The sequence below is a fragment of the Podarcis filfolensis genome (genome assembly GCF_964270895.1).
Source record: "Podarcis filfolensis genome assembly, chromosome: 10".
NCBI lineage: Eukaryota > Metazoa > Chordata > Lepidosauria > Squamata > Lacertidae > Podarcis > Podarcis filfolensis.
In genome coordinates this window covers 65,489,745-65,512,976 of record NC_139612.1, presented here as the reverse complement: position 1 = coordinate 65,512,976, position 23,232 = coordinate 65,489,745, and the positions used below count along the sequence as shown (strand labels likewise).

Below are 23,232 nucleotides of genomic sequence, written 5' to 3'. Positions count from 1 at the left end.
ATGACTGCGTGCACCGTGTCGTTTGGCCCTAAGGAAATAGGACATTTGTTTGTTTCTACATCTGTTTCTCTAAACGCTTTGGATGACTTACAATGCTGTTCCGATAGAAAAAGGGCTTTTGTGTGCGCGCTGTAAAGTATTATGGAGTTGGGGGGCAGAGAGGGGAAACTGAGCGACTCCGGAGTGGGGTGAAACGTGTCTCAGTGCGGTCTGCATGCAATGTCACCGTGTCTTTCCACTGCCCCCAGTTTAGGGTCCTTTTCGGTTGCGGCTGGGCTACCCAGGGTGTGTAGGGAAGGGTCCAGCACCCCCTGCGATGGCACCCCATATGGTAGCCTGTTTGCTACCCAGAATGGGAAAGGGTTCACTGGCTTGAGACTCCTTCTATAGCTATGGGGAGCGAACAGCCATAGCTCAGTGATAGAGCATCTGGTCTGCATGCAGAAGGCCGCAGGCTTGATCCCAGGCAGGTCTGGGAAGGTCTCCTGCCTGAAAACTGTTCGGAGACCCACTGCCAAGCCAGTGTTGACAATACAGAGCTAAAGGGTGCACCATGGCTCAGCGGTGGAGTTTTATGCTTTGTATGCTGAAGGTCCCGGGTTCAAATCCTGACACCCCCAGGTTAGAATGATGGAGTGGTTGTGGGAAGATTAGGTAAACAGACTGATGCCTGCAGTCCTGGAGAGGCACTGCCAGTTAAAGAAGACCAGGACTGAGGAACAGGTTTTTGATTCGAGGGCCACATTCTCTGCTTGCTAGCCTCTCGAGGGCCACATGCCCTTAGTGGGTGGGGCTATGCATGTAAATGTTGCATGTGTACCTCAGGTTTCTTCCCAAAGAATCCTGGGAGTTGTAGTTCATTATGGCAGCTCCATGAGGGGTAAAACTCTGTTCCCAGTTCCCCGGAAGAAGGTACAGGGTTATAAAGACTAGGACTAGCCGCCTGAGAAACAGTTTCTATCCAAATGTGATTTTGGTTTTAAAAGCAGTGTAGGGAGTCTCTAGGGACGCGGGTGGCACTGTGGGTTAAACCACAGAGCCTAGGACTTGCCGATCAGAAGGTCAGTGGTTCGAATCCCCGCGACGGGGTGAGCTCCCGTTGCTCAGTCCCTGCTCCTGCCAACCTAGCAGTTCGAAAGCACATCAAAGTGCAAGTAGATAAATAGGCACCGCTATAAACGGCGTTTCCATGCGCTGCTCTGGTTCGCCAGAAGCGGCTTAGTCATGCTGGCCACATGACCCAGAAGCCGTACGCCGGCTCCCTCGGCCAATAAAGTGAGATGAGCGCCGCAACCCCAGAGTCGTCCGCGACTGGACCTAATGGTCAGGGGCCCCTTTACCTTTAAGGAGTCTCTATGGGAGTATATTGTATTTTTAAAATGGCGTCTTAGAGTTTTTAGGGGGCTAACCAGGTTGGGATACCTGGGATACCGGGCTTGTTGGTTTTGAATGTCTTAGGTAGATCTTTTCTTTCTTTCTTTATTTCAATTTCATTGTTCTGTATGGGACAATGACAATAAAGATTATCGTTTTATCGTATCTATCTTTTGGGGAACTGTGCTTTAAATGCATGGTGTTTGTGGACCCTGAGAGCAGAAGAATTTGCAGTCTGCATTTTTTACCTGTTCCAAGACCCAGCCCAGGGGCCTTCTTCCCTCGAGTGCCCACACAAATTTCAGATGAACTTTCCACCTGTGAAAGCCAGACACCTGGGGAAGACCAACTCACCACTGCTGGTGAGAATAAAAGTGGTTTTTTGCTCTTTTCCCCCTTCAGAGAAAGAGGTATAAATTTCCTGGCCCTCCCCCGTTTCCTTTTTACATGAATCATGAACAAAACTCGAGGTGCCACCTTGATCTTTTTCTAGCTGTTTCCTTGAATAGTGTCATAGAATTGTCAAGTTGGAAGGGGGTACCTAGGGTCATCTAGTCCAACCCCCCGCAATGTGGGAATCACAGCTAAAGAATCCTTCAAAAGGGAAGCCACTGCCCTCCTTAACCAAGGAGGATAATCTTTTTCTTTCCTTTGCTGGGAAAGGCAGAACACCTACAAAGAACTGTTTTCGAGAGAGGACTTCAATTTGGTGCATCCCCTCCCCCTCAAACACCTCCCTTCCTTTTAACTTTCTAAACATAAATTCAGTGTACAAAAGCTAAACTCTTAAGAAATATCTGTGGATTGGAGATTATACATGATAAATAGTTGTCCTTCTTTCTTCCCTCCTCCCCAGTCTTTACCGCTACAGCAAGGATGGGGTTGGCCCACATCTCCCTGGCCTCAGCCAGCATGGCCAATGGCGCTGGATGATGGGATTTGTAGTCCAGGAACACTGGGAGAGCCACATCTTCCCAACCCTTACACTCGAGAAAAAATTGGACATATCAGAAGCAGCTGGGATTTATTTCTTTTTGAAGGAAAATGCACCTGCCTAGCTAGGAGGGTTTGCATAGGATGGGCACATAGGGAACTGCCTTACGGTGCCTTATGTTTGTTTTCTCCTGCTCCAGAGGGTACAGTGCCAGATTTACGTATAAGCTAAACAAGCTATAGCTTAGGGCCCCACTCTTAATATACTTCTTCTTAATTGTATTTCAGTTCAACAATTAATTACTTTGATAAAATACATATTTTGTTTTGTGCAAACGGCTTTCGAGACCACATAACACCGGTCTTGAAAGACCTATATTGGCTCCCAGTACGTTTCCAAGCACAGTTCAAAGTGTTGGTGCTTCAAATGGCTTCAAATTACAGTGGTATCTCGGGTGAAGAACTTAATTCATTCTGGAGGTCTGTTCTTAACCTGAACCTGTTCTTAACCTGAAGCACCACTTTAGCTAATGGGGCCTCCTCCCGCTGCCACCGCGCGATTTCTGTTCTCACCCTGCAACAAAGTTCTTAACCCGAGGTACTATTTCTGGGTTAGCGGAGTCTGTAACCTGAAGCGTCTGTAACCTGAAGCGTCTGTAACCCGAGGTACCACTGTACAAGGAAAGTGATTCCCACTAAACATCAGGGAAAGCTTTCTGACAGTAAGAGCTGTTTGACAGTGGAACAGTCTCCTTCGTGTGTGTGTGTGTTTGTGTGTGTGTGTGTGTGGACTCTTCTTTCTTGGAGCTCAACAATGCTCAAGAACTCCCCTAAGGAAGGGAAAAGGGTTCTTGCGCTCGGGTCCTGCTTGTAGGTTTTGCAGAGGCATTGGGTTGGCTGCTGTGAGAGCAGGATTTAGCTGGCCGTAGATGTGCCACTGGCTTGGTCCAGCAAGTTCATCTTACGTTCCCATACCATCGGTCTACTTAGCTCCGTATTGCTTCTGCAAGCTCAGATTATTTTGCAAGCTCGCGACGGCTCCCATGGAATGGCAGCAGCATGCCAGGATTTCAGCCCTGGGACCTTCTGCATGCAAAGCGGGACTATCGGTCTTTCCCGAAGAGGTTTGCGGCTGTTATTTGGACTCAGGAGCTCTAGGGGAGAGGCTTAAATCTCAAGGAAGTGGGGCAGCACCAAGGGAGCAGGTTGATTTACCTGCTTGGCATGAGAATGCTAGCTATTAGCCCTGCCTCCTCTTCATCAGGCCCTGCCTCTAGCCCTCAGGCACATTTCACTGGGCGCTGCCCTCAGACGAACAAGGCACCAATCTTAGCTCCTCCTGAATCTCAGAGGCCTTCCAGCCTTGGTAGCACTCAAGGCAGATTGTCATGAGGCTTTGGTTGTATGCCATATCCTCAGACGCACAGACAATATAAGCACCCCTAACAGAGAACCTTGGGAACTGCAGTTTCCCTCTTGCAGAGCTTCAGTTGCAAGCTATAGCTCCCAGGAGTCTTTGGAAGGAGGGAACTGTGTTTAAAATGCCTGTTGTGTACGCAACCAGAGTCTGGTTGGGGGGTACCGCTAGTGGCATCCATGCCAACAACTTCTTCTTTTTATTGCCATCCTTTTTTATTGTTCATATAATAATAATAATTTATTATTTATACCCCGCCCATCTGGCTGGGCTTCCCCAGCCACTCTGGGCGGCTTCCAACCAAATATTAAAATACAGTAATACATCAAACATTAAAAGCTTCCCTAAACAGGGCTGCCTTCAGATGTCTTCTAAAAGTTTGGTAGTTGTTCTTCTCTTTGACATCTGGTGGGAGGACGTTCCACAGGGCGGGCGCCACTACCGAGAAGGCCCTCTGCCTGGTTCCCTGTAACTTGGCTTCTCGCAGGGAGGGAACCACCAGAAGGCCCTCGGTGCTGGACCTCAGTGTCCAGGTAGAACCATGGGGGTGGAGACGCTCCTTCAGATATACTGGACCGAGGCTGTTTAGGGCTTTAAAGGTCAGCACCAACACTTTGAATTTTGCTTGGAAACATACTGTTCATGTCTCAGAGTGCAGCTTAGTTTTTAATGACCAGTTCCAGGGCTGAGCCCTGCTGTCACCCTCGATTAAATTCTGCTCTCTGTCGTGTGATCATACGCCCTTTCCAGTCCTCTCTATATTAAGGTATCTTCAATATGAATTGATTTAACCGTCTTGTGGATCGTCTAGCGTTCTGTACCGGCTGAGCTGATTGACATCCAACGCCCTTTAAAAATGTGTTGTGGAGCAGGGATTATTGGCTTGTTTTGTTTTTATTACGCATTCTGTATTTTTATATTGTGATTTTATGTTGCAACTGCCCTGGAACCTGCGGGTAGAGGGCGGTGTACATATTTAATAAATAATAATAATCATTTTACAAAACGCATTGCACCACAATGTGGCAGGTGTCTAAATCAATGTTGCCACATCCCCAAGGCGTGGCAGAGATAACTTACGGTACCTCAAATAGGCTTTGCTGCAGAACTCTGGTGTGCATCAGTCCTTAAAGCCAACGTCTACAGATGCCAAGGACTCTGTGCAGTTCAAGTTAAATGTATTTTGTTTCCACTGATTTCAGTATCAATTTTAAGCATGGCCTTAAAGCTCAAATTTGAATGGCCCTGGGCCAAACTGGAAGTGTGATATGTTTTCAAGGTATCCATGGCTGTGAATTTGGGGTTGTTGGTTTTTTGTCATTTTCTTATATCCTCTGTGGAGCTAAGCATACTCCAAGATTGATAGTGCTCTAGGAGTGTGGATTTTTGGTAACTAGAATAGAGTTCAGCATCCTCAAACTCTCATATTGAAAAATAATCAGATTCCTAGTCCCTAGGGTGACAAATCTAGGCTTTATAAGTGTGCGGGCAACAATGATTTGGTGAAAATTCAGTAGGCAGAGGTTGGTACACAGAATTGCCATTGGTTGTATATTTGCATGTGGGTGTAGAAGGCTGTCGGCAGAGAACTCTCTGTATACACATTTCCCCCTACCCTATGCAGTTACTGGGAGTTGCAGGTGGGCAGAGTGTGTTATCTCCTGCTTAGGGGCTTCCCATGGGCATCTGGTTGGCCACTGTAAGAAAAAATATGCTGGACTAGGTGGGCCATTGGCCTGATCCTGCAGGCAATTCCTGTGTTCCTAGTCTGTAACCTCCCAGCACAAGCAAAAGAAATAACTGCAGATGGGCCAAGTTACAGGATGCATTCTGCTTGCAGAATTCAGTTTTCCTTTGTGCATAAATTGCACTACTGTTGCACAGAATTCTGGTGGGTTTTTTGGGGGGGAGCACAGAACACACCCGTTGACAGTCCTTGGCAGACATATTTTCTTTTTAGGTTTGCTCTGCTTGCCTGGCGAGATATATGCAGTCATTGGACTTAAGTCCATTGATTTCACTGGAGGCTCATTCACTATACTTAACTTTTGCCCCAAGCTATTTAGGGACAGGTTTAGGCTTTAAAATGCTTTGTCAGAGCAGATTTCTTCCCCCCTTTTTCTTTTACCCCTGGTGCTTTCGATGTGAAAACCTGCTCTTTAATGCAGAATTGGAACAAATGCCAATTCAGGTCTCCTGCCTATTGCCATTTGCTCTGAATCAGCGATAAAAAGCGACTTTTTTTTTAAAAAAAAAGTACTCTGGCATTGTACTTTAAAGCGCAGACCTGGGTCGCCAGCTGTTGTTGGACTACAACTCCCATGATCCCTAGCTAGCAGGACCAGTGGTCAGGGATGATGGGAATTGTAGTCCAAAAAACGCAGCTGGAGATGCAAGTTTGGGAAACCCTGCGTTAGTTGGACACCAGTGGCAGAAACTACCCAGACATTAAACTGTAGTTGAGGACAAAAGACGGGGTCCTATTCTATGGCATACTTCGCATCAGAATGAATGCGACTGCGAAGGATTACCCAGATAATTCTCTTTTGCGGGAGTACGGCAGTTAAAAAAGCAGAGCACACGTGATATTTTGCAGATGGATGGGACCAAGTTCAATCCCCTGGCATTGCTAGTTAAGAGTAAGAATAAATGTTGCAGGCGAGGGGAGTTGCGAAAGCTTCTGTAAAATAGGTTACTGGATGGACTGTTGGCCTGATATGGTATAAAGTCTCTCCGTATGGACTAACGGAGTTTGTTAGTCATGGTATAATTGCGGCTGGAGCCAAGGGAACCTTATTTTGGAGGCTGTTTTTCTATCATGTAGAACAACAACCCCAGTCCATGTTTGTGGGTGTTTTTGAGCATTTGTTTATAGCAAACCTGTATGGGTTGCCACTCTCTAGGAAAAAATTGTTTGACAGAGGGCATGGGGGAAAGTCTCTGTTCCTAGTATCTTCAGTTAAAAGGATCAGGGTTTGAGAAGAGTTTTTTCTGGAGACCTGTTGCTATGACAGTTAGGGTACCAGAATCGTGGGTTAATCTGACCTGGTAAAAGGCAGTCTGTTAGGGGACCATTAACCATGCATGATTGTCTATCCAAGTGCTTCAAATCTCTCTCCCCAATCTGCCCCATGGATAGCAAAGCAGAAGAGTTATTGAGCCCCTGTGGTTCGGTAAGATATGTGTTCACGTATTTTGTATGCAAATGTACAAAATGCCTGAACTGAAAACACAGCCAATCCTCTAAATACACACTTGCCTGAGTTTTGCGGTGCACCTCTTCAGCCCCAAAATGTGCACGTTTTAAGGAAAATTGCCCACAAAGACGAAAAGAAATTGCATGCAAAATGGATAGGACGGACACCTCAGAATATACATATTAGGAAAAAAAATGTGCAAAATGAATGTGAATTTCTGTGCAGGCTTGAAAACAGTAATTTGCAAATGGATGCAGTTATGAGATGGTCTGGATTTAAGATTGTGGAGAACCAGATTCTGCTTGTGGTCTTCCTGTAGACTTCTGGTTGGTCCTTGTGGAAACAGAACTGCAGGAGTCTTTGCTCTGACCCAGTAGATTCTTCTATTCTTATTTCTCCATCTCTAGTCTCCTTACATTGTTGATGGTGTTAATTTTGCCTTAGTGGGCCATGCAGAGAGTTCAGTTCACCTGATCTATGAACAGCAATTGCACCAACATCACCAATGCAATGTTATAGAATTCTATAACATCTCCACTGAAAGCAGCTACTTTGGCACTGGTGGGGTTCTGCCGTAGCCTTAAACTCACGACACAGGAGTAGGTTTTTTTTTAAAAAAAAAATACGGTAATTGGTGTGACTTACGGGTTTATGACTGTGGCGTTAAGACGACGCATCCTTTGCACTGCAAGCCTTTTGATATCCTCTTATTGGAACAACCAGCCTTCACCCAGCCAATCACGTACACAAAAGACTTTAAGAATTACTTTTGGCAAAGATGCCTCTATGATTCATTCTTTGGCAAAACTGCCTATTCTTTTCCATTTGTGATGCAGGAATCTCTTGGAGTATGAATATGTGCTTTATATTTCCAATCCCCACATGCGAAAACAACAAGGCTCTTCCACGTTGCGAAAGATTGCTAAGCCGTTACAATAATTTCAGCATGACAGCTTAATGATTTGGTATTCCACACTGTGGAATACTCTGGCTTTTCCTCGTTTTTGCTATTTGATGTGACACAGTGGGGACATGATTTTTGCCTTGCTCTTCTCCTAAGGGACACAGGCTCTCCGTATGACTTTCTTAAAAAACGAGGCAGTGCCTCTTAAAATCAACAATAGGGATTCTGTCCCCCCAGGATGGGAAGATGGATTCCTTCACAATGGTGGCTCACTCCATACCCTCCAACATTTCTCCGATGAAAATAGGGATAATGTATAATAATAATAATAATTTTACTATTTATACCCCACCCATCTGAGTGGGTTGCCCCAGCCACTCTGAGCAGCTTCCAACGTATATAAAAACATAAAAAACTTCCCTATACAGGGCTGCCTTCAGATGGCTCAGGAGTCGCATAACTCCAAACCCTCCAACATTTCTCCGATGAAAATAGGGACATCCTAAGGAAAAGCGGGACATTCTGAATCAGGAACTGGGATGGCTTCTGTTAATCCAGGACTGCCTCTGGAAAAAGAGGGGCACTTGGGGGGGGGGTCTGTCAGGTCTGGGGGCAGAGCAGTTGCTTTGGGATTAATGCCTCAACGCTTACCTCCCTCCATCTCCAGGTTCTGGGGATGGGGAGATGATTCTGTATCCTTGCACATCATTCTATAACTAGGGTAGCCTTTCACAGAGACATAGAATCATAGAATTGGAAGGGACAGGGACCCCAAAGTTCATCTAGTCCAATTCTCATTGACCTCAGGCAGCGTGGCTATTGCTCAGGGATGAAAGGCACTTATTTCTTCACAATGCAGACATGGTGTGTGTGTCAAAGGATGTGGTGTGCCTCTGAAAAACAACAAAAAAAAGGTTTCTAGAAAACTAGGTGCCAGGAAGAAGGGTTTAACACGCAGTGTGTGTGTGTGTGTGTGTGTGTGTGTGTGTGTGTGTGTGTGTAATGATTCACTCCAGTATGTGAGTTCCCCAGCCCTGAAGTCTGAACTGGGACAGTCCAAACAGGGAAGAAACTAAGCTTTGTGCAAAACCTGGGCTGGAATGACTCCAGACTCCTGTGGAACGGAACACCTAAAACACAGGCCCGATTTCCCTAACATTACAGTTCCCTGGCTGCTTATTATGGCTGCTTTATTTCAGACATGATTCTGGCCTCTTTGCATTTTCTAAACGCCTGCCAAAAAGATCCGTATACCACCTGGTGCATGTGCTAGTCAGCTAAACTAAAGATCATAATCCAACAAGATTGGGGGATGCAAGACTTGATACTTTAAAGTAGCTTTTTAAACCAAGTCAAGAAGTTGGATAGCAGTCAGTGGACTCTTGTCACTGACATGTCATTTCCTTCCTGGGATATGATGCAATATTTTTTTGAGAGAGAGTTGATGTAAGATAAAGGGCAGGCTAAGAGCCCAAATTCTCTTTTAAATCCCTGGTCAGCCAGGAACCTTCTAGCTGGCTTTACACAAGTCCTTTAATTCAGTTGTCTACCTGTAAAATGGGCATAACAACACTGGGCCTTTGTACGGTGATATTATTGCCACCTTGTACATATTTCTGAAATCCTTGGCTTTCAAAATCAGTTTCTGGAGAATCAACTTGACTTAAAACTCCAGACTTAAATTAAGCTTCTGATTTAAGGCAGGGAGATTAGACAAGCTAGACGGTGCTGTGATGTTGTTGTCTTCTGAAAACGTGTATTAACTAGCAAGTCTGTTCCAAAATCCCTATTACTGGTGCACAAAGGGTTTTCGCACATTCATAATTTTTCTAGACTCCTCATATTTAGGAAACCATTTTCTCTAATAAATAAATAAAAAATTATCAAGAGAATTGTTGAGTATTTTTAGTTGGTGTTGTAGGAGGGAACGGCCTTAGTGAAAAAAAGTAAATTTTGCATGGCTTGTGGATAACAGATGATATGTGTTGTTTGTTGTTTAGTCGTTTAGTCGTGTCCGACTCTTTGTGACCCCCTGGACCAGAGCACGCCAGGCACTCCTGTCTTCCACTGCCTCCCGCAGTTTGGTCAGACTCATGTTTGTAGCTTCGAGAACACTGTCCAACCATCTTGTCCTCTGTCGTCCCCTTCTCCTTGTGCCCTCCATCTTTCCCAACATCAGGGTCTTTTCCAGGGAGTCTTCTCTTCTCATGAGGTGGCCAAAGTATTGGAGCCTCAGCTTCAGGATCTGTCCTTCCAGTGAGCACTCAGGGCTGATTTCCTTAAGAATAGAATGTGTGTTGTTACTTTGATGCAATTAATCAATGGGAAATCACTGTGGATAGAACACAACCCAAGTCATCATCAACCTCTTAATACTTTGTTTCAGTGCTGCAAGATGCATAAATATATATATATATACTCTAGCTGCAACAATCCCTGTAATGTCCTACTTATCGTGGCAAATGTCTGTAATTGACTACAATTCACTGCTTTGGATATACGTCAATGCACCATGATCCACCTTTTGACATCTTTGTAACACGCCTGTTTTTTCTTTTTCTACCCCAGTCAGCGGCAAGAAGGGCAGGAACATCGTGCGCAAATTGCCAGACCACCACCACCACCCTGTGGAGGAGGAACGCCAACGGAGACCCCGTGTGCAATGCCTGTGGGCTGTATTACAAGCTCCACAATGTAAGTGAGGCAGTAACTCTCTGAAGAATACCTTTTGGGGTTTAAACTAGGACAGGATATATTTCCTGGCTTGCGTGTGGACAGGCAAACCACAGAGCTTTATCTCACCAGCTCCTGCTTGGGGGCTCCTTTAGCTGAACACAGTGCACTTCAATGCACACCGATTATGTTCGGTGAACTCTAATGCACTCTGAATGAAGCTGTGCTAGTCAGGTGTAAATGGGCCTTCATGGTATTGTAACATATAAAGGGAAGAAGGAGAAGTCAAGCTGAGAGTCCTTTTAATGGGGCTGAACATTGTATGGAATGCTGGTTGGAAGACTTAATAATAATAATAATAATAATAATAATAATAATAATAATAATAATAAATTACATTTTAATTCTGCCCTCTAATTTGATCGGGGATAGTGAAAATGATTTGCTTCCCAACCATTAACCCTCATAACAACCCTGTAAGGTAGGATAGGCTGGGGAAAGGTGACTAGAAAAAGGACACCCAGGGAATTTCACGCGTGAGTGGGATTTGAACCCAGGTCTTCTTAGGTCCTAGTCCAGTAGTCCAACATTGAGGTATTGGCTAGATAATACATTGTTCTAACCAAAATGAAAATTGCCTGATTGGAAAGGCAGTGGATTCACAGGGACCCTTTACAGGTTGCGTCTCAATTCTTGCTAGGGTTGCCATCCATTTTTTCCCCCTCGCAAAGCTCCTGAGGCACAAAGAACTGCCAGACCAGCTGAAAATTAGCTGGCGCAGTGTATTCTCATAACCACACTGTCTCCACAAGATGGGAAAAGGGCCCTCGTTAAATTTCTCTCTGTCGGATGGTAGCCAAAGTATTAGAGGCCCTACAGGGCAGGGACAAGGTGGCAACCCTAATATTCTCACAAAACTCTGGAACATTTTTCTTGCAACCCTGCTTCAAGGGGAAGGGGGAAATAAAGAAAGTGACACAAGCAATTCTCCAAAAGAAGGGAATCTGATTTTGTCCGGTGGGTGAAAAAATCTGCTTTGGCTGTGTCGGGGTGCTTTTAGTACATCTGATATTCTTTTAAATCAACGTGTTTGTGGGAGCGAGAGAGGCTATTGTTTCATTTCATTTTTTGCCCTTGTTTTTATTATGTATTTTGTGTTTTTATGCTGTGAACCGCACCGATGAAGGGTTTTTAAAATACAAATCAAATCAATCAATCAGTCAATAAAATAATGCTCATAAAAAGATATGGGGAAATTTATATGAAAAGGTGTATCCTGCAACAAAATCTCCCAGGGTGGAATGCTGGCCAATGAGCTGTGCCCTATACTAGCACACTCCATTCCACCCTGCGTTGTCTCTCACCTCCCCGTAGCAGCCAGCCAGTACTCCATGCCCTTTGAGCATGCTATTTTGGGAAGTTTCTGCCCCCCCCAGCCCTGGGGAGGTTTCCTCTTAAGTTTTTGCACGCATCTGCAAACCTTGGGTTTTCCCCAAGCTACTTGAAACCCCCTTCCATGGATGCAGTTTCAGTTATTCAAGGACTGGTGCTGAGAGGTGACATGATAGACATTTACAAAATGGTGAGGAAGTGAGCAGAGAAAAGGTTTTCTTCCTCTCTCATAAAACTAGAACTCTGGGACACCCAGTGTGTAAAATCCACAACAGATAAAAGGAAGTGCTTCATGCAGTGCACAGTTCGGCTATGGAGCTCACTGCCACTGGAAGCAGTAATGGCCAACAACTTGGATGGCTTTAAAAATGGATGGAGCCAGCAGTGCTTCTGAATCCCAGTTGCTGGGAACCACTGGTTGGCCACTGCGAGAACAGGATGCAGGACTTGATGGGCCATTGACGTGGTCCAGAAGTCTTTTCCTACATTCATATGCTAGAATAACGTTGCTATTTATATATCTGATAGGGTGCCCTACCTCGAAACAAAATTTAAAAATTCCTTCCAGTAGCACCTTAAAGGTAAAGGGACCCCTGATAATTAGGTCCAGTCGTGACCGACTCTGGGGTTGCGGTGCTCATCTTGCTTTATTGGTCAAGGGAGCCAGCATACAGCTTCCAGGTCATGTGGCCAGCATGACTAAGCCGCTTCTGGCAAACCAGAGCAGCACATGGAAACCCTGTTTACCTTTCTGCCAGAGCGGTACCTATTTATCTACTTGCACTGGTGTGCTTTCGAACTGCTAGGTTGGCAGGAGCAGGGACCGAGCAACGGGAGCTCACTCCGTTGTGGGGATTCGAACCACCGACCTTCTGATCGGCAAGTCCTAGGCTCTGTGGTTTAACCCACAGCGCCACCTGTGTCCCTAAATAGTTGGTCTCTAAGTAGCACCTTAGAGACCAACTAAGTTTGTTATTGGTATAAGCTTTCCTGTGCATGCACACTTCTTCAGATACTGGAGGGAATTTTTTAATTTTGTTTCGAATTTGCTTTGAATTTTTTTATTTTGTTTCGACTACGGCAGACCAACACGGCTTCCTACCTGTAACTGGTGCCCTACCTTGCATTTGAAGGGCTCTCGGAGGGCATTCCTCTGTTTGAGGGAGTCTTTTATCTGAAGGACTGCCTGAAACCAAGTCTGGTTTAAAAGACCGAGAAGCATTAGGAAGGGAGGTTTTGCCCGTCAGCCACTTGGCAGCTGGGCACGCCTGCACGATTAGTGCTTCTGTTTAAGATACAGTCTTTATAATTTGCTGCCCTGGGCTGCTTTGGAAGGAAGGGCGGGATATAAATTTAATGAACAAATAACGAACTCGCAAATGTTATGCAAATTTGAGCCTTTTGCTTTGGGGATGCGTGCTCTCTCTCCTTTTGACAATGCATAAGTGGCACCCCCAAAATATGCTGCCTGGTAGACTTCGTTCCCATATCTAGGTGTAAAGGCAGTTGCAAAAATGCACCACCCTTAAGGAAACGACTGAAAAGAATCGTCTTATAGTGACAGCAGTAATAGCAGAGCTTTAGCACTAGAGTTGGTGGTTCGAATCCCCGTGACGTGGTGAGCTCCCGTTGCTTGGTCTCTGCTCCTGCCAACCTAGCAGTTCAAAAGCACACCAAAAAGTGGAAGTAGATTAATAGGTACCGCTCCGGCGGGAAGGTAAACGGCGTTTCTGTGCGCTGCTCTGGTTCGCCAGAAGTGGCTTAGTCATGCTGGCCACACGACCCGGAAGCTGTACACCGGCTCCCTCGGCCAATAAAGTGAGATGGGTGCCGTAAACCCAGAGTCGTCCGCGACTGGACCTAATGGTCAAGGGTCCCTTTACCATTAGCACTAGAGTAATGTGAATGGGGGCAGCGGGGTGAGATTTTTCAATTGCTTTGTACGATGTTCCTTGCACTTTTTTATTTTTAAAAAAGCGATTTCTCACTTTTATGTGAGGCTTTAAAAAAAGTCTTTTGCTCTCTGCAGCTTTCACACAACCCCCTTCAAAACCAATAGGGTTGGTTGTGGGGTGGTGCTTTTAATGCGTGTATTCATTTCTGAATTTAAACCTGGTCAGCTCCCACCTTTCCCTATCTACTTCCCCCTCTCCTGGGTGAGTAAATGTTTTTGCACGAAAGCAAAATAGAGACACCCCCCCCCCCCCGGCGCAATTATGTGAATCAAACAGTGACTTTATTGATATTAAAATGCTACCTTTTTCGGATCTGGAATTGAGTGACACTGGCATATTTATGCTGTGAGCTGTCCTGAGATCTATGGGTATAGGACAGTATACAAATTTAATAATAGTAATAATAGTAATAATAATAATAATCTCCCAACATGCCAACTCAGCTCATTTCTTGGCTCTGTTGTTGCAACTTCATCTCTCCTGCAAATTTTGTCTGACCTCCCATGGCTGTGTTTCTGTTCTCATGTGAATTGGGTAGTTCTTGTCAGGAGTTCAGCCTACACTCGAGTAGCACCCTGGCAGAGACCCATGCCTGACTGGCATGTTCCCTCCCTCCTGGTCGATTGTTCGGGAGCTTCAAAAGCTTTCTTCAGCCTGAACGTCACAGCGACCGATGCCAACAGACATCGGCACACTTAGGGATCTGCAGAGTTTGCGCAGTTGCGTAACAGACCTCAGCAACTCAGCATTTTGGCTAATCTACTTTATTTACATATAAACATACACGGAGCACTGCAACATGGCTCCCTCTCTCTCTAGCATCAGACAGCAAAGAGAAAAAGAACAAAGGACAATAGTCCCACTTCACGGAACACAGTAACACAAACATCCTGTTTCCGTCACTTCCCACTCTGTGGAGTCAAAACATATACCACCATGTGATAGACAAAAATCCCATGACTGCAATCATGGAGCAGGAATTCTAACAGTTCTGCCTTTAAATGCAAACTGCACTGAATTCTCCCCCATACTGAAACACAACCCACCAGTTAAGGACTAAGGTTCAGGAAAAGGCCTTTATGCCAGGTCAGACTGTTGGTCTATTTAGCTTAGTATTGTGTACACTGACTGGCAGAGGCTCTCAAAGGTTTCAAAATGGGTTGAACTTGGGACCTTCTGCATTCAAGGCATATGTCCTCCTGCCAAGCTGCTCCCTTTTAGTGATTAATGAGACATTTGCTACCAGCAGAGCACATCCAGTTAAAACTGCTTTAGTCCGTGTTGAGAAAGGAAGGTGTTAGTAAACCACAGGCCTGCTTTTTTAAAACAACAACAACAAAGAAGCCCCAAACCACCTGCAGATCACAAGGTCTTTTGGTTAGAGGTTCAGGTTGATTTGTTGAGGAAACTGTCCTCTCTTCCCCTGCCTTGGTACCGTAGAAAAGGGTGAGAGATCACTGCAACACCTTTAGGGAAATATATTTTCAGGGGTTTGTGAGGGAAAGAGGGTCAGCCCAGTTGATGGGAGAAAAAAGGACGAGAGTATACTAAACAGCATATTTGGGGGTTCAGTAAGTGGAAAGCTTAAGAGAGAGGTGTTTTATTTACCTTTTATTTGGTGTTTTAAAGAATGTACATTGATAATAAAAAGAACATTTTTCATAAAACGGGGCGAAATGGGAAGAAGACAAGACGAATACAATTCTCGTTGATTCAGCAGTACAGTCAAACCTCGGATGTCAGATGTAATCTGTTCTGGAAGCCTGTTCGGCTTTCTAAACATTCGACAACCGAGGCATGGCTTCTGATTGGTTGCAAGAACTCCCTGCACTCAAGCGGAAGCCGTGTCGGGTGTTTGGCTTCTGGAAAACGCTCGAAAATTGGAGCATTTACTTCCGGGTTTTCGGCGTTCAGGAACCAAAACGTTCCAAAATGGAGGCGTTCAGGAGCTGAGGTTTGATGGTACAAAAGAAAATTACCGGTGATTGATAGATTTCCAAAATGACTTCACCCCCTTTGCAATTAAATACATTCAATCAAACAAACATATGACATAAGGGGTATATGGATTTAAACTTTTCACCTTTTGAGTGACTTTCGAGTCAGATTTGCAGCTTTTGGGTCCTTTTGCTTGTGTCACTGTTCGTTTTTAGGTGCCAAAAGTGCAGCAGGACTTACTTCCTTACTCTTTATATGGCAATATGTATTCCTTCACATCCTTCAAAACATGGGCTTCCAGCCTTGCTCTGTTTGTGGGTCTCTCTGCCGATTGTGCCCAATTAGACCCAGAACTTGTATCCCCCAAATCCCATCCTGACAGATAGGAATTAGTTTCATTTGAAACATTTCGCCCTATGTAGCTTTTGGAGGAGGAGGAGTTGGGAGGGCAGGTGGGGAGACGAGACGGCCCCACAAAAAGATTAATTGATTTTTGTTTAGATTAACAGACCCCTGACTATGAAGAAGGAAGGCATCCAGACCCGAAACCGAAAAATGTCTAGCAAGTCGAAAAAGTGCAAAAAGGTCCACGACACCTTGGACGATTTTCCTAAGGGCGGCTCCTTCAACCCTGCCGCCCTGTCGAGACACATGTCTTCCATCAGTCACATTTCACCCTTCAGCCACTCGGGTCACATGCTTACCACACCCACCCCGATGCACCCGCCCTCCAGCTTGTCCTTCGGACCTCACCACCCGTCCAGTATGGTCACCGCCATGGGCTAAGATCGCGCCCGAGAGAGAGACTTAAATCCCCGCTGCGATGCTTCCTTTCCTTTTTTTAAGTTCTCAGAACGAGAGGTACGTTGATAATCCTTGCCTCGTTAAGAGGCGAGAGCGCTTCCCCCTCGGCACACGAATGGACAAGGGCACAGAAAGAAAAAAACGAAATCTTTAAAAGTTGGACGGAGGCGTAGAAACGAAAACCATCCCAGAGCAAATGTCGTGGGGAGGTGAACTCTTGGGCGCTTTTCCTCAAGTGTCTTTTGCGTCGCCAGCCACCAAATTTGGGGTCCCATTTGTGAATAAACCATTCTGACGCAAGTCCGCTCTTGAACTGGGTTTCTAGGGTCATGAAGAAGAGATGGCAGGCTGCCCAGCCCCCAAATCCCAAACCTTCCCCCCCACTCGCTCCCCCAAAGAAAAGCAGATTGATGCTGAACACTGTATAACTTATATTGTAAGAAATTCTGTACATTTTTGAAGAACACTCTTGACATCTGCTTAGCTGTAAAAAAAAAAAAAAGGAAAGGAAAGGAAAATGGCTTGTTGGTTGGTCAAATGAAATAATGAGTTGAATGTTTTCCTGGTACGGACTGAGAAGAACGAGGTTGGACCGGCATATGGACAAACTGCCACTTGCGTTTTTTGCTCTCTCTTTCTCTCTCTCTCTTTCTTCACTCACTGGCTCAAGTTGTTTTGACGCATTAAAAAAATAAATTAATCCAAGTTGTAGGCAAATCATGCATTCCAGGCTACGGGGCCTCTGAACAATAGGGGATGTTTTTGTTTTTGAAGGGTTTCAGGGCAGTTGGTGTGACATTCAGCTTGTAGCTGCGGCGAGTTTGTCCAGGCCTTATACGCATTGTGAACAAGTTCCTGTAATTGTTGTTTGTATGTATAATTCAAAGCACCAAAATAAAAAAAAAACAAGATGTAGATTTATTTCATCCTATGATACAGACTGAATGGTTGTATAAATTTTACTTACTGCTAGTGTTAAGAACTGCGCTTTTGATTTTGTTTTCATATTTTTTTCCTCTTTTTTTTTTGGAGAATAAACTAGATTAAATTCTGTTGATTTCTTGTCTGCTCATGCTTTCGGAGTGATGTTCAAAGGTTCTCTCTGTGTGCGTGTGTGTCCGTGTGCCTCTGCTTCCATGGAAAGGCAGAAAAGGATTTGGTCCTGGGCTCTAGGATTCTCGGGATCCAGGATTTTAAGACCAGCAACATTGAAACAAGTTTAAAGGATTGTAGGAAGCTATTGTAGACCAAGTCAGGACACCAGTCCATCCAGATCAGAATGGTCTACACTGCTGGTCTTCTACTGGTTGGGTGGGAACCCAATAGTGGGTCATGGCCTGATCCAAGGTGGGTCACAACAGAAGCGCAACCACCATTCAAATATATGGGGAAAGAGTAAGAAACGGGTCTCCAAATTCATGGAAGGTAGGAATGTTAGAGTTAAAAGCTGGTGGATCAGGGGAATGCTGTGGATGTAGTTTGTCTTACAATCATAGAATTGTAGAGTTGGAAGGGGCAACAAGGATCGGCTAGTCCAACCCCCTGTATGCAGGAATCTTTTGCCCAATGCAGGGATCGAATTCACGACCCTGAGCCTAGAATTTTCTTGCTCTACCGAATGAGTTTTATTTCAATAAGGCTTGTGGCAAAGTTCCCCAATATATTCTTTTGGAGAAGCGTGGGAAATTTGGACTGGACAAAGTAACTGTTAGGCTGAATTGTAGCTGGTTGACTGAACCCAAATAGTGCTCACTAATGGTTCTTCACCGTCCTGGAAAAAAGTGGGGTGTTGCAGGGTTCTGTCCTGGGCCCGTTGTTGTTCAACGTCTTTACAAACAACTTGGAAGAAGGAATTGAGGGGATGCTCATCAAATATGCAGATGACACAAAACTGGGAGGGGTGGCTAATGCTGCAGAAGAGAGAATCAAAATTCAAGATGGCCTACATTGGCTCCCAGTACGTTTCCGAGCACAATTCAAAGTGTTGGTGCTGACCTTTAAAGCCCTAAATGGCCTTGACCCAGTATACCTGAAGGAGCGTCTCCACCCCCATCGTTCAATCCGGACACTGAAATCCAGCTCCGAGGGCCTTCTGGTGGTTCCCTCACTGCGAGAAGTGAGGTTACAGGGAACCAGGCAGAGGGCCTTCTTGGTGGTGGCACCCGCCCTGTGGAACGCCCTCCCAACAGATCTCAAAGAGAAAAACAACTACCAGACTTTTAGAAGACATCTGAAGGAAGCCCTGTTTAGGGAAGCTTTTAATGTTTAATATACTATTGTATTTTAATAGTTTGTTGGAAGCCGCCCAGAGTGGCTGGGGAAACCCAGCCAGATGGGTGGGATATAAATAAAATAAAATATTATTAACAGATTGGAGAACTGGGCCCAAATTAACAAAATATATTTCAATAGGGACAAAGGTAAGGTTCTGCACTTAGGCAGGAAGAACCAGCTGCACAAGTATAAGATGGGGGTCTTGGTGGACCACAAGCTTAACATGAGTCAACAAGTGTGATGCAGCAGCAAAAAAAAAGCTAACGCTATTCTAGGCTGCCTCAACAGAAGTATAGTGTCCAGATCAAGGGAAGTCATAGTCCCGCTCTAGTCTGCCTTGGTCAGGCCACACCTGGAATACTGTGTCTAGTTCTGGGCACCACAATTTAAGGATGATATTGACAAGCTGGAAGTGTGGGTATGGGCGATTACTGCAAAACCAGAAACCTATACCTTGCCACCATGTTTGCTCCTATAGCTTGCTAGCATGAGTTTGGCTGAACAACACAACCCTCTCTTAACATGGTTGGCTTCCTTTAATTTTTGTTTGTTTAAGGAACCGGACCTAGAAAACACAAATAAAGATTAGAAATAAAAATTATTTCCATCATCCAATGACATACTTCAATACATACTTGTGACTTTGACCATTTGCACCAAGTATCACAGAGTGATCTTTTGATCTCATTAGTTCAACTTTCAGTGTTTACCAGGAACACTTCCTATTTTCTGGTTGCTGTCCCTTCTTGATCCCTTCTGTGTCCCAAGAGGAGGCACTTCTGGTCTCTTCCCACCCTTGTTCCCTATGAAGATCTTCACTCTGCCCTCCTTCCCTGGCTGGGGGATGGGTGCCATTTTGTGGTTCACTTCAGGCGCTAAAATTTCTTGGGCCAAACCTGTACTGCACAAAAGGAGAGCCACCACCAAGAAGGCCCTGTGCAGAATTCATCTTACGAAGAATGGCAGTTTTTATTAACGGCCCCCCACCCCCACCAGCCAAAAACTAATCAGGCTTCTGGTCCTTATGGCTGCTAGTATATACACGAGAGAGTATGTGGGAAAAGCTGGCTGAAATCTTTAAAGTCAGAAAGACAGCGGAATAAAATTCCCAGTGGTTGGAGGTGAGACTTTCATTACTAGTAAAACCAGAATCAGTGATGCAAAACTGAGACCACAAAAGTGGCGGTGGGAAAAATGTACAATAAACAATGCAAAATAAGGTAAATTATGCTGACTTTCCTAGTTCGCACAATAGTTTATTTGTTTATCTCAACAGTTTGTACAGTACTCAGTTGCCATTATCTCTCTGTATAACTTTATTAAATTTTCTGCTTTACAATTTAAAATACTCATTTTACATCCTTAAGATACCAGTGACTTCCCTTCTTCTCTTTACATGGTTCATTTTACTTATCATAAATCCCTGCATATTTTACAAAAAACTATACCATTCAGTATTCCATTACTACATCCAGTTGCCGTTGTCTCTATGTAGTGTACAAGTAAAACACAACAGAATAAGGATTAAAGATCAGATTATTGTTATATTTTCACCAGAATATTTTCTATATCTCAACACGGACACAATTCCCCCCCCTGAATAATTTGGCTTTGCTTGGGCATGGTGCTTTTTTGTTTTGAAGCCCAGATTATGTATAGAATTATAGAACGGTAGAGTTGGAAGGGATGCAAGACCATCTTGTCCAACTTCCTCCAATGCAAGAATCTTTTTCTTCTTCTTTGGTGACCACATGTAGCCGAGTAAGATTGTCTTCCATAAACACAGTTTTAACAATGAGTCTGTAAGTGACTGTGGAGGCCAGTTCTGGATCCACACATCCTTCCACAGTGGGGACATTGGTTTCTGGGTGGGAGTTGATCACGGTGCGGATTTGTCAAGCGTGCCTTTCTCTTAGCACGTTTCTCCCTTTCGTCCTGTGTTCGAGTGTCTTCAAAGCCCATGACACCTTTGGTAAAGGCTGTTCTCCAATTGGAGTGCTCGCAGGCCAGTGTTTCCCAGTTGTCAGTATTTATACTACATTTTTTAAGATTTGCCTTGAGACAGTCTTTAAACCTCTTTTGTTGACCACCAGCATTACGCTTTCCATTTTAAAGTTTGGAATAGAGTAGTTTACAAATGCAGGAATCATAGCTAATGTCCCCCTAATAGGTACACATAAGACCAGGGGACCAGCTCTCTGCCCCACCTGCAAATGTTGAATTTGCTGGAGCAGGGTGTACAGTTCCCCAACCACTTGGATTTAACCGTTTTTGTGCTGGCAAATAGTGACTCCCACCCCCCACAATTGCCGGCTTGGCGACATCACCTGGGTTTGATGGTTTGGCGAATGTGCAACATTCCACACACAGCTGCATTGAAGCACGAGAAAGGATTAACTGTGTCACTCTTGCCAGGATCAATGCTCTGCCACCCTCTCTTGTCAGCAGCGAAAAGCATGATGGAAGGGGCAAGCCCTTCCACTGAATTGTCCAAAACGTGCTGTCTTTCCTCCTAGTGGGTTGACCGACAAAGAACCTGTCAACCCATTCTGGGTGATCAATAAAAGCTGCTCTGTGCCTCTGTTGCTCTGAAGACAGACCTTCCTAGAAGGTGACAAGATCGTGGAATGCAATCTTCTCTTTCTCCTGAACAAAGCTTTGGGATTTGGGAACAAAGCTTTGGTGAGCTCCAGATGTTCTGGAGGTGGGGCTGATGGGAGCTCAGAACATCTGGAGGGTACCAAACAGCAGAAAATTTGAATTTAAGAAGATGCTTAAAGCAGTTATTCCCAAGAGACCTGCAGCATTTCTTCTGGGAGTTAAAAGGGCAGAGTTTCGAAAGGTTGTTTATAAATGCCAGTACTGTAGCTAGAATCCTGTATGCACAGAAGTGGAAAGAATAAGAAGTCCCAATTTTAAAGTTAATGGACTATGCAGAGACGGCGAAGTCGACAGCAAAATAAGAGATCTAAAGGATGAGAACTTTGTTGAAGAGGGGAGGTTCTTTTTTGGACTATTGAAGAAAAACCTATAGTCAAATGAAATCGTGAGCAGGAGAATCGTGAGCAAGGGAAGGAGAAAAAATAAATGATGGTCATATAGGTGAGAATACAATAGAAAATGCACGGCAGTTGTGGCAGCAGATAAAGGAATACAACAGGAGCATCACAGATGTAAGGATGGGAAGTCAAAATGTTGTTGTTGTTGTTGTTTAGTCATTTAGTCGTGTCCAACTCTTTGTGACCCCATGGACCACAGCACGCCAGGCCCTCCTGTCTTCCACTGCCTCCCACAGTTTGGTCAAACTGATGTTGGTAGCTTCGAGAACACTGTCCAACCATCTCATCCTCTGTTGTCCCCTTCTCCTTGTGCCCTCAATCTTTCTCAACATCAGGGTCTTTTCCAGGGAGTCTTCTCTTCTCATGAGGTGGCCAAAGTCTTGGAGCCTCAGCTTCAAGATCTGTCCTTCCAGTGAGCACTCAGGGCTGATTTCCTTAAAAGGTAAGAAATTATAATATTGAAAGTGAATTGAATAATGTCAAATTTTGTGTTAAAAATGTGTGTGTGTGTTTTTACACACACGCGCACACACACAAATGCAGAAAGAATGCTAAACAACAGTGACTGGCCAGATTGCCCCAAACACACTCAGACATGAGGTTTCCTCCTATTGCAGTAGTGGAGGATCTGTACCCCTCAGATGTTTTTAGACTACAGCTCTCATTAGCATCAGCTGGGCTGGTCAATGGTTAAGGATGATGGTGGCTTTGTGATCCAACAACATCTGGGGGGCTACAGGCTCCCCACTACTGCCCTATTGTTTACTCACAGGCTCAGGCAATTAAAGGGTTGTATGAGGTGTTAGGGGAGGGGGACCCCTGTGGTGGTGGAACACGTTGTGCTCCTTCTGGGGTAGTCGTTCTACCTTTGGTCCCTGCCCTGCACTCAGCTGTCACTTGTGGTTCCTAGAAGCATTCTGAAGGAAATCAGCCCTGAGTGCACACTGGAAGGACAGATGCTGAAGTTGAGGCTCCAATACTTTGGCCACCTCATGAGAAGAGAAGACTCCCTGGAAAAGACCCTGATGTTGGGAAAGATTGAGAGCACAAGGAGAAGGGGATGACAGAGGATGAGATGGTTGGACAGTGTTCTTGAAGCTACCAACATCAGTTTGACCAAACTGTGGGAGGCAGTGGAAGACAGGAGGGCCTGGCGTGCTGTGGTCCATGGGGTCACGAAGAGTTGGACACAACTAAACAACTAAACAAAGACAAGAGAAGCTGTCCACATGTGACCCTGGGAATGGTTTTGATTGGCCGGCTAAACCAGGGAAGGGTAGCTGATGGGTCTCAAACCCTCCGTGAGTTAGGG

General features: G+C 45.0%; 1 protein-coding gene and 1 long non-coding RNA gene across 8 annotated transcripts in view; both read left to right on the top strand.

Annotated features, from left to right (window-relative positions):
- Window positions 1-17,644, top strand: part of GATA3 (GATA binding protein 3) — a 74,699-nt gene extending 57,055 nt beyond the window's left edge. For 6 of the 7 annotated variants that reach the window (XM_083573010.1, XM_083573011.1, XM_083573013.1 and 3 more), the window contains exons 5-6: window positions 10,394-10,519; window positions 16,285-17,644. In XM_083573010.1, coding sequence (XP_083429136.1) covers window positions 10,394-10,519; window positions 16,285-16,569 — 411 coding nt within the window. In that variant the 3' untranslated portion in view covers window positions 16,570-17,644. The remainder of the gene's footprint in view (window positions 1-10,393; window positions 10,520-16,284) is intronic. The other variant, XM_083573015.1, reaches the window with a different exon arrangement.
- LOC310743168 lies at window positions 4,520-9,690 on the top strand. The gene is made up of 2 exons (XR_014538847.1): window positions 4,520-5,980; window positions 6,416-9,690. It is a non-coding gene; the product is annotated as an uncharacterized lncRNA (long non-coding RNA).
- Window positions 17,645-23,232: the final 5,588 nt, after the last annotated feature.